At 36.3% G+C, this 12,141-nt stretch overlaps 1 protein-coding gene across 1 annotated transcript in view; it reads right to left on the bottom strand.

Moving 5' to 3' along the window:
• LOC133645308 (anoctamin-1-like) overlaps positions 1-12,141 on the bottom strand; it is a 195,375-nt gene that overhangs the window by 159,181 nt on the left and 24,053 nt on the right. Inside the window, exon 5 of the mRNA XM_062040192.1 lies at positions 515-613. Within this exon, the coding sequence (XP_061896176.1) occupies positions 515-613 (99 nt within the window). The remainder of the gene's footprint in view (positions 1-514; positions 614-12,141) is intronic.

Below are 12,141 nucleotides of genomic sequence, written 5' to 3'. Positions count from 1 at the left end.
TTCATTTGTATAATAACAACAATTATTACTAATGTGGGAAAAAAAATGTTGTATCTGGATCTATATCATTTTCCAAATCCTGGTTTTTGTGATACTTAGAAGTCAATGGAAAAATTAGAGCCGTTAAATATATGTACGCTTTATTATCCAATTAGTCGACTTATCAATAAGATAATCGTTGACTAATTGACTATCAAAATAATTGTTAGTTGCAGCCCTAAGGTGTATGTAGGCATAAACACTTAGCGGGCCAATCCTCTTGTTAAAATTGTGATGTCTTGCGGGCCGCCCCGAAGACTCCAGACGTAGTTTGGACACCCCTGCTTTTAAATGTATGCATATTAGAACCATCATACAAAAGATCTGTGCATGATATGCCGTTCTAAATTCCAGTCAAATGAACATCCCGAATAATCATTTGACATGTTATAATTTGTGTTTGTATTGTATAGCAGTAAATTCCATTGATTTCAGTGTTTGATGAAACCATGAAGGACGGACGTGTGTGCTGTACCTTGGTTGTCGGCATCTTAAGCTTCATGAACTCCGCCTCCCGGCACAGAACATTCCATGGGGCATGGATTTTCAAAAAACCAATTCCAGGAATCTTGCTCTGTCATAAAACACAGGTTTGGATAACATGAATGAATGTAGCTGCAGTTAAATGACTCCTGGATGACCATGACCATTATTTGGTATTGCACATGAGCAAGTTGAGCACCTGTACCAACAAAGTTACAAAGTAATTAATATTAATGCATCTATTATTCTTGACAACCAAAGAGATTTACATTGAAACTATTATTGAATCGCTAAACAATACAATGCTTGTAAGCTGTGGTGGTTGGCTTCATCTGTAGTCACAGACAAAGTGCTTAGAAGCCCAAAGCAGCTGCTTACATGGCATATGCCTCTACCACAGTGGCCCAAGGAACATGGCTGCAAATTTGGCATCTTCCTTTCCTCAAGCACTAGGTCCCGAGGTGGGTAGAGTACCCAAAAATTTAACTCAAGTAATAGTACCGTTACTTTACAATAATATGACTCAAGTAAAAGTAAAAAGTAGTCATCAAAAGGAGGAAGTAAGTATTCTGCGAAAAAAACTACTCAAGTATTGAGTAACTTGTGAGTCACGGGGACGGCGTGGCGAAGTTGGTAGAGTGGCCGTGCCAGCAATCGGAGGGTTGCTGGTTACTGGGGTTCAATCCCCACCTTCTACCATCCTAGTCACATCCGTTGTGTCCTTGGGCAAGACACTTCACCCTTGCTCCTGATGGGTGCTGGTTAGCGCCTTGCATGGCAGCTCCCTCCATCAGTGTGTGAATGTGTGTGTGAATGGGTGAATGTGGAAATACTGTCAAAGCGCTTTGAGTACCTTGAAGGTAGAAAAGTGCTATACAAGTATAACCCATTTATCATTTATTTATCATTTACTTCTGCTTTTTTTTATAGCTATTTTCTAATGGTTCTTGGACTAAACTTGTAGTTGATGTGTGCATGTGTGTGAAACATAAAAATCATATACAATACATGTTTTCTCTAGTTAGAAGTTGAATTCTTGTCGGCTGAAATGTGAACATTTCTACTGACACAGATGGCAGCACATGATATAAATGTTCTTTTTACTAGTTTGAAAGTAATCATTGAAGATTTGTGCGGCCTTGTCTGACGTCATGTCACTTTTCACAGTCAGTAAATTTCTATGCACTAAATTAGTCTGATTTGTCAAATAATTCAGTCTCTTCTATTTTTACAGCTACATGTGGAGTTCTAGTTTTTATTATCTCGAATGTGACTGTTGGCCATACGCAATGTGCCTCTCGTACACTAGGGGGCGATTGTGGTAATTTCAGCTTGTTTAGCTATGAGAAAATGTAAATACAGTAGAAGAGAATGCTACATGCTAATACATTAGCATTAGTAACTTTCAAGCTCCAGATCTAACAGATAACTACAACTTTCCACTGCTTTTTAGTGTTGTTGGTAATGTTTTACACTTAATTGACACTTGTGGTTATTAGGATCATTTGATAAATACAAAAAGATCGCTATTTTAGTCAACTGTTGTAAGAGGTTTCGACTTACCAGTTGTCTCAAACAGCCAGGATGTGCTGGTGCCATGTCACGTAATTGAATTGTCTTTTTTTGGGAACATTCTGACACTTGTTAAACAAATAGGTTTCTATATTATCATACCACCGGTCAGTGTTGATTTTGATAGCAATTTGTTATTTAGTTTTAGTCATAGTCTGTGAACGAAAATGTATTTTAGTTTTAGTCATATTTTAGTCATGTAAATTATTTTAGTTCTAGTCGACTAAATTCCTCAAAATATAAAATACAGCAGACAACACTTCTTTGAAGTTGTCTTGAAAGCACTTTTAATAATGATTTATTATTGCAGAGCATCTCAAAAATTAAATTCACAACAAAACCTGCATTCTATGAATATTTCAATAAGTACATATCACACTAACCTTATTGCGTGTTATTTTTTGAGCAGAAATTATGCATTTTTTTCAAATGTTGAATAACATATGACTAAAATGGTCACATGAAGAAACAAACTTTTTTTTATTCTAGATTGGCAGGCAAGTACTACAGGTTGAATAAGCAACCTTGCTCCATTTTTACTGTCTCTACTGTATGAGTCATTTGGAAATGTTAGTTTAGTCCTACTTACTGTTGCGTAGACGTCCTGATGATTAGCCTGCAGAAGATGCTTCAAGTTGGTTGTATTTTTAACGGAGAAAATCAAGCCACAGAATTTAAAACGTATCTTGTTCTTTACTGTTGCAAAAGTTAAATGTCTCCATGTGTCTTCCCTTTCTTCCAGGTGTAGAATACATATTGAAATTATATGTGTAATAATACAGTATAGCGATGTAACGATATATAAAAATCTCATATCAAGGTTATTGTGACCAAAATGATCACGGTTATAATTAATATCGCAGTATTGTGGAATGTGATCAAAAAGCTTTTTAAACAAAACTAAAATAAATAGACAGACTGTTAGAAGAACCATTATTGTGCATGTCTTGAGTTTCTTATGCCTCACTGAAGTGTTTTGTTCTTGTGTTGTATCTGTTTTAATCGATAAACATTTATTGATGTACTGCAAACATTGGTTTGTACTGTAGCACTTTAAAATGTATTTACATGCAAAGAGCGTGATAAATAAAATCTATTAAAATTATGAATTACTGCTGGCATGGGTTGTCCTACTCTGTTCAGCAGTACTTGAACACACCATAGAACACCTCCATGTCTTTACCTCTGAAGTCAATCATCAATCAATCATCACAATTCCGTGCTAAGAGAGCACAGCTTATAGGTTCAATGTGCACACTTTAATAACTTAGTTGCTCAGACAGTAATGTGTTTATATAAATTTAGATTGGGGTATGTTGTTTTTAACGGGGAAAGACGTATGTCTCTTGTTTTCATGTTAGCACTTAAGCTAGCGAGCTGGCACGAGTCAGTCTCCCGCGAGTTTATCAATGTGCAGTTATCAATCTCAGTTTCTTAGGTCATTTTAATTTAAAAGGGTAATACTAACCGGCATCATTATTACTGTTTATCATTACATTCCTACAATATATTAAGTCTAATATACTAAGTTCCTCCCAAAAAAATCCAAACACCGTGTCTCAGTAGGTCAGTGTATGTTTTGGTGTTTAAATTTTCTTTACATAGATGGAATTGAAAATCAAATAATGATTTGTTTATTTTAATATCAACAAGAAAATTGAAAAGCAAACCATTTTTCTTTTTTGGTTTGAAAAGAAAAATGAAGAAGGGTTTTCCATTTGAAGACACCGGAAGTTTTCTTTTCAAAGTAAAAGCAGGGATACTACAGTACTCGTGTGTCTGGCTAAAATGTCTTTGGAGCCCTACATAGAAAATATTCTAGACATGGCACAACAAGGTCTGACATCTGCATATACATATATCTATATGCGCATATAATATGAAAGTGGAGGCAAAAGGCATTCCCCCGCGCATCATAGTACAGATTTTCTTACAGGAAAATCCGCAGTCCTGTCTCTAAAATTGCTACTTCCGTTTCCGGCGTCTGTATATGAAAACATCAATTTTAGTTTGCTTTTCAGTTTCAGTTTCTGTTGATATGTTTCTAGATATTTCTGTAGAAGTAAGTATCTCCGCTTTTGAAACACAATCAGGATTCCTCCAAAGACACTCTATTCCTAACAACTTAAAACTGTCATGGACATTATTGAATACAGGGATTTAATTACATGATAGTTTACCGCTCTTCTTGGACTTTTATAAAATGCTTGACTCACTCGAACATAACTTTCTTTTTCTAATGCTGGAGCACACTGGATTTGGTATTAAGTTTCGGGAGATAATTAGAGGACTTTATGATAGTATTAATAGTTGTTTCTTACTAGTCTCAGGCACAAGTTTCCTAATCAAGATGTCCCTTGCCACCATATTTGAACGTGTGGCATGGAAATAACAGTCAATTAGCAAATCTCTTTTACTAAAAAATAAAGAACAAATTCCATCTGTTATTGAAAAGATTCAAAAATTCTCTAATGTATCAGGACTTTGCCTAAATCTTAAGAAATGAGAATGGCTTCCTATGTGTGAAAGAAAATATTTGCAATGTCCCTGTAAAGTCAAAGGTGAAATATGTATTCACTTTCACATTGGGTGGTAATGGAAGAAATAAATATAATGCTTGTATTTTAAAAATTCTGTCTTCATCAAACTTAATAAAAATATAATTATTGTTTTGTTTGCCTGAATAAAGATGTACTGTAAGACATGATCTAATAAAATAGTTAGTGCATTATGAAATGCTGCGTAAGATTAGTTATGGAAGTAAGAATGAAAACTATTTTTAAGCAGAAATAAGATTTGTTTTGGCAATGCGTTGTACAATTGTTTGAATTCAGAAAGTGGTGGATGAAAGTGAAACGTGTTGCTCTGTGTTGCTTTGTGCATTCATAATACCTACAACCCACCAAATACTTTTCTGCACACAGCCACCATAGTACAACCATTTGTTTGTGTGTCAACTAAATCTGTTCTTCCATATTGGAATGTGATGAAGTGACAAGTTATGTGTGTACTTCATCATCAAATAAGATACATCTGCTTGTAAAAGTCTGATAATTTTAACAGGAGGCTTTTACATTTGAAAGGCGCATATCATGGAACTTCAAACCTTCTAATTTATCAAATATTTTTGGAGGTAAGCAGTACCAGAAGGAATCAAATTTTTTAATCCATGACTTCCACCAGTTCAGTGTCAGGGTAACATTCAAATCATTGATTCTCAAACTATGGTACATGTACCACTAGTGGTACGCGGGCTCCATCCAGTGGTGTGCCAAATACTCATTTGATTAAGGTCATGTGTTTTACTTTACTATATTCAAACACAGTGTTACTGTTCAAACTGTGTCTGATGTTATAGTGGCAGACACATATTAAATATACTTGTTAAATAAAAACTCTGCCTTGTTTTTAATGAATATGTAGGCCTACAACGCTACTGTCTTTTAATGTTGGTCATTATGGTGGTACTTGGAGAGCAAAGTTCTTTCTGAGGTGGTGCTTGGTGAAACAAGTTTGAGAACCACTGATTGACAATCAAAATTTATAACTTTTGGTCTTTCATCTGTATATTGTTTCACCATGTTGCCCTTTCCTATACAATGCGCAGGCGTGTGATTTTTCCGTCTATAGTCAGAAAGCCGTCTTTTTAATCTCTGTAAAAATATAAAATAAACATTTTCTGTTTTTCTTTGTTTTTTCCGACCTACAATGTGTGTTAATACACATTGTGAATATTTAGGGATCTTTAACAACTAGTCCTATTAAGAATCCTTGGTCCGTCTCTTTGCCATACCTGCCAACAACTACAGTTTTCCCGTAATGAGTACGGTTTTTGATAATCCATTCCGGTTTGCGGCTGCATTGGTAGAAACTACGGTTTTCCATAAAAAATTATTAACTTAAAAATCGAAGCTACGTAGCTTACAGTAACTACATTTCCCAGTAGCCTGGTAGTAGCTTTCCTACTTTTTAAACAAGTGGCAATTCCCATAGCTTAGCTATTTTTAGACCCATGTAGCAGTTAGCTAAGCTACATGCTACAAAGAAGAGAGAGGGAGAAGAGAAAGAGAGAAATTCACTAGTGCATGGGCAGGGGCCAAAATATATAGGAAACATCAATGATGATTGGTTGGTTTACGTATAAGAAAATCCATGATTGGTTGGTTGGTTTACTATGATGAGTCACGATTGGTTAAGATTAGGGCAAAACATTACGGACAGGCCAATCAGAGGGAAGATAGGCCGGGTCATCGAACCAGGAAGGGAAATCACAACAGACACGCACATCCCAAATGATGCCGAAAGAGTCGGAGAAGAGAAGAGGGAACATTCAAGCGGGCGATTTATATATTAGCGATGTAGACGAAGTCCAGGAAACCCAAAATGCGTCTACTTGGCCACATTTAGACAAATGTATGCATCTGGATAAAACAATGCCCAAAATATTAATTTGAGTTGCCCAAATCCAAACTGCTCTCGACATGGAAGACATGGAATACACATTTAAGAACACACATGATTGTGGCAGACATGTGATGACTTTTGCTACAGTATAGCCTGACTAAATGCTTCATTTCATTTTCATTGGTTCTATTGGTTCTGGTTTTAGAACAAAATAACAAATTAAAATTTTTCATTGATTCATTTGGATGAATGGGGTATGAATTCATCTAAACTCTGTTGATAATTCTTCAATTCTTTAAAGGCCTACTGAAACCCACTACTACCGACCACGCAGTCTGATAGTTTATATATCAATGATGAAATCTTAACATTATAACACATGCCAATACGGCCGGGTTAACTTATGAAGTGACATTTTAAATTTGCCGCTAAACTTCCGGTTTGAAACGCCTCTGAGGATGACGTATGCGCGTGACGTAGCCCGGGGAACACGGGTATGCCTTCCACATTGAAGCCAATACGAAAAAGCTCTGTTTTCATTTCATAATTCCACAGTATTCTGGACATCTGTGTTCGTGAATCTGTTGCAATTATGTTCATTGCATTATGGAGAAAGAAGCTGAGCAAGCAAAGAAAAAAGTTGTCGGTGCGAAACGGACGTATTTTTCGAACGAAGTCAGCAACAACAGTACACAGCCGGCGCGTCTTTGTTTACATTCCCGAAAGATGCAGTTAAGATGGAAGAACTCGGATAACAGAGACTCTAACCAGGAGGACTTTTGACTTCGATACACAGACGCCTGTAGAGAACTGGGACAACACAGACTCTTACCAGGATTACTTTGATTTGGATGACAAAGACGCAGACGTGCTACCGTGAGTATGCAGCTTTGGCTTCTAAACATTTGATCGCTTGACCGTATGTGTGCAACTTTTTTTTTGCGTATGTACGTAACTTTTTAAAAATATATAAGCTTTATGAACCTTGGGTTAGGTGAACGGTCTTTTGGGCTGAGTGATTGTGTGTGTTGATCAGGTGTTTGAATTGTATTGGCGTGTTCTATGGAGCTAGGAGCTAGCATAGGAGCTAGGAGTTAGCATAACAAAGACGTAGGTGTTTTTATGCAGGATTAATTTGTGTCATATTAAATATAAGCCTGGTTGTGTTGTGGCTAATAGAGTAAATATATGTCTTGTGTTTATTTACTGTTTTAGTCATTCCCAGCTGAATACCAGGTACCGTGAGTATGCAGCCTTGGCTGCTAAACATTTGATAGCTTGACCGTATGTGCGCGTCACGTACGTAACTTTTTAAAAATATATAAGCTTTATGAACCTTGGGTTAGGTGAACGGTCTTTTGGGCTGAGTGATTGTGTGTGTTGATCAGGTGTTTGAATTGTATTGGCGCGTTCTATGGAGCTAGGAGCTAGCAGAGGAGCTAGGAGCTAGCATAACAAACACGTAGGTGTTTTTATGCAGGATTAATTTGTGGCATATTAAATATAAGCCTGGTTGTGTTGTGGCTAATAGAGTATATATATGTCTTGTGTTTATTTACTGTTGTAGTCATTCCCAGCTGAATATCAGGTCACCCCCGGCTCTCACAGCATCTTCCCTATCTGAATAGCTTCAACTCCCCACTAGTCCTTCACTTGCACTTTACTCATCCACAAATCTTTCATCCTCGCTCAAATTAATGGGGAAATTGTCGCTTTCTCGGTCCGAATCTCTCTCACTTCATGCGGCCATCATTGTAAACAATAGGGAACTTTGCGTATATGTTCAATTGACTACGTCACGCTACTTCCGGTAGGGGCAAGCCTTTTTTTATCAGATACCAAAAGTTGCGATCTTTATCGTCGTTGTTCTATACTAAATCCTTTCAGCAAAAATATGGCAATATCGCGAAATTATCAAGTATGACACATAGAATAGATCTGCTATCCCCGTTTAAATTTAAAAAATTCATTTCAGTAGGCCTTTAAACACTAAAACATCTTTAAATGGTGCTTTTTATTTAGCAAATTTTTGTAGGTTCAATTGCTGAAAAAACAGTAGCTTGACCCCCCACCCAGACTCCCGGCTTATTTTCAGTCTTTTTCATTAAGTTCAAATCACATGCTTGAATGAGTTTTATTTCTCCAAATTAAATTAAAGTTGAGTTGGTTAATGTTTTTTATTATTCTAGTAGGTATGAAATAAGATTAAGCAGGATAAATACATCTGGACGAACTTTTCATTTTGGTTAAGTAAATACGTCCAAGTATGACAAATCTCTTTGTTGCCGCACATTTAGCTTAGTTTGGTATTCTTAAATTGTATTTTCTATGTTTGTTTTCTGAGGGTTCATTTGTTTTTTTTTTATAGGTTAATACCTAGATATTTCCCCTCAGACATTACAGAGACATTGCAAATATTTTTATTAACACAATCATGGATAGGAAATCATTCACATTTTTTAAGATCTAGGCTAAGTCCCGATACATTAGAGAATCTTGAATCTTTTCAATAACAGATGGAATTTGTTCTTCATTTTTTAGAAAAATAGTTGTTTCATCTGCCAATTGACTATTATATCCATCCGTGTTACAGGTTCAAATATGGTGATAAGGGACACCCTTGAGGAATGCCCATCTTGATTAGGATGCTGGGGTTGTGCCTGAAACTAAGACACAACTATTAATATCATTATAAAGTCCTCTAATTATCTTCCCAAACTTAAAACCAAATCCAGTGTGTTCCAGCATTAGAAAAAGGAAGGCATGTTACAGTGAGTCAAGCGTTTTATAAAAGTCAAATAAGAGCAGAAAACTGTCATGTAATTAAATCCCTGTAATCAATAATGTTCATGACAGTCGTATGTTGTTATGAATGGAGCATCCTTGGAGGAATTGTGTTAAAAAATGACTATGGTATGTGTGCCTGTGACGTTGGCTAACATGTAAAGAAAATACTTAAGACATGGCACAAAGTTCCTAGACATCTACAGAAATATCTATACACATATCAACAGAAACTGAAACTGAAAAGCAGACCAAAATTGATGTAATTTCATATTCCGACACCGTAACCGAAATAGCAATTTTAAAGACAGGACCGCGGACAATCTTGTAAGAAAATCTGTACTTTTATGCACGATCGAATCCCTTTTTGCCTCCACGTTCGTATTATATGCGCATATAAATATATGTAAATGCAGACGTTAGCCCTCGTTGTGCCATGTCTAAAATGTTTTCTGTGTAGGACTCCAAAGGCATTTTAGCCAGAAACACGGGTACTGTAGTGTCCCTGCTTTTACTTTGAAAATAAAACTTCCGGTGTCTTTCAAAACCAAAAAAGAAAAACACATTGTTTTTCAATTTTCTTTTTTGTATTTTATAAATAAATTCGAATGAACCAATCGCTTTTTGTTTTTTAACATCCATTTAACTAATTGTAGTTCTGATTGGATCCCTGCCATAAGGCTCAGTTTGATTGGTGAAATGGAGTCAAACATTACTAAAGCTTACATTGGATTGGTGAAACAGAATCATGTGACTGTGCCTGCGGGAAGAAAGCTTGCTGACAAAATGAATTTGTCTTTGCAAGTCTAAATCAATAGATTATACAATATTTATGATACAAATAAATGTAACAATCTGAATTAAATTCAATGTAACGGAGTAAAAGTAGTGTTTCTTCTTCACAAAAATACTCAAGTAAAAGTAAAAAGTATGTTACATTAAAACTAATCTGACAGGCACATTTTTTCAAAAAGTTACTTCAGACCGTGAGTTTATCAAAGTGACTAAACTAAGGGTAATACTAATCGTCGGCAGCTTCGCTGCAGTCATCATTATTACCGTTTATCGTTACGTCCTTACAATATACTAAGTCTTGTTTCCCGGTGAAAAATCCAAACACTGTGTCTCAGCAGTTGTAGTTCTGATTGGATCCCCGCCGTGTGGTTGGTGAAATGGAGTCAAACGTCACTAAAGCTTGCATTGGATTGGCGAAACAGAGTCAATCGGAATGAAACTCAATGTAAGAGAGTAAAGTAGCGTTTCTTTTTCACAAAAATACTCAAGTAAAAATAAAAAGTATGTTACATTAAAACTACTCTGACAAGTACATTTTTAAAAAAATGTTACTTAAGTAAATGTAACAGAGTAAACGTAGCGAGTTAATTCCCACTTCTGACTATATCGTTTATACCAACAGCGTCAGGAGGATAAGAAAGCGGGGTGCGTTTTTACCGGGTTTTAATATTGCTGACTACATGTACAAATAAGATCATAAACATTATTTATACAAACCATGGCTTTTCATGTAAAAAATAATCCTAGCTGACAGAAAGCAGTTTCTTGCATGCTGCAGTAGAGGATGTGGGAAACAGATTCCCAACGTAGTTATCGATCTAAGAGTGGAGAGTAATGGAAACATATAGTTTTTGTCTGTTTATAGTTACCATGCAAGGCATGCATCTACAAACGTGTGTATATTAATTATTCCCAGCCCTGAAGTTGATTTTGTTGGATATTACTAATATTGTTGAGTGTAATGGTGGCCCAAAGTTTATCATTCACATAATGTTTAAGTGTGGGAGCTGTAATCTTCCTGTTTCTTTTTAAACTGAGCAAAATATACTTTTCAATATCACCTTAAATTGAGACCTATTTGCTACGTTATGATCACTTGACAGTTAGGCCCAATCACAATACACTGCCTCACCCTACTTTTTAGCTATATCCTTACATTTTGTGCTGTCCCGTGAAGGTGTGGTGTCCCAATGACTTTGCATGTAGGGGTAGTGGGTATAACGAGATATAGGGGGTATTAATCTCGCCCTTCAGAGTGAGGGATTTCAGATGCTGACTTGCTCATGTAGGGCCAGAGAAAAATGCACAATTTCTGCACAAGTTATATTGTTAGTTTAGAACGTTACTTTGTAATGTTAGCCAGCTAGCCACGCTTGCTAACGTTAGGTTAAAATACGAAATAGCAATACTTAAATACTAAAATTTTAAAGCTTGCGAATGTGAGAACATTAACGTTACATACCTTCAAAAGTTTCACAAGAGACAACAGTTGTAGATGGCAGCTTCTTCTCCGTGTAGTTCTTTGTTTATTTATCAACCGACGCATTAATGAATGTAAAAAAAAAAAATCTATCTCAGCCGTTAACTCCATTGCTGCCGGTTTTGTTGTGTAATGGTGGGACTAGAGGGTTGTACAGTACAACGCTACTAATAAAGTAATGTGGTACTAATGAATTAAAAAGTTATCCTCCCTTGGAAAACACCCGTAGTTGTTTTTCATCCACATGTCCTGCGGTGCGGCGGTGACGTTACTGAGCCGACGCGCGGCGCATTTCTGTGTCAAAACGCACACACTGAGCGCATACAATCATAATAATCACGCAAAGGAATAATGACAAAATAACAGCAAGACTACTGGTTAAGAAAAAGGGTGCGTGAAAGGCAATATGAAGGTATTTGGGCTTAAGAACTGTCAATAAAGATGACGCTGTAAACATGGAAGTGCTGCGCTGCTTTAAAACAAGGCTCGCCAAATACAGCATTAACACTGTTGCTTCAAATTTAAGTAAACATTTAAATAACAAACATCCAGACCTGCACAAGGAGTTTAAAGTGTGGCAGGTA

The sequence above is a fragment of the Entelurus aequoreus genome, unplaced genomic scaffold, assembly GCF_033978785.1.
Source record: "Entelurus aequoreus isolate RoL-2023_Sb unplaced genomic scaffold, RoL_Eaeq_v1.1 HiC_scaffold_36, whole genome shotgun sequence".
NCBI classification, from domain to species: Eukaryota; Metazoa; Chordata; class Actinopteri; order Syngnathiformes; family Syngnathidae; genus Entelurus; species Entelurus aequoreus.
Note: the sequence above shows the minus strand (reverse complement) of the source record. Positions and strands in the feature narration are given on the sequence as shown.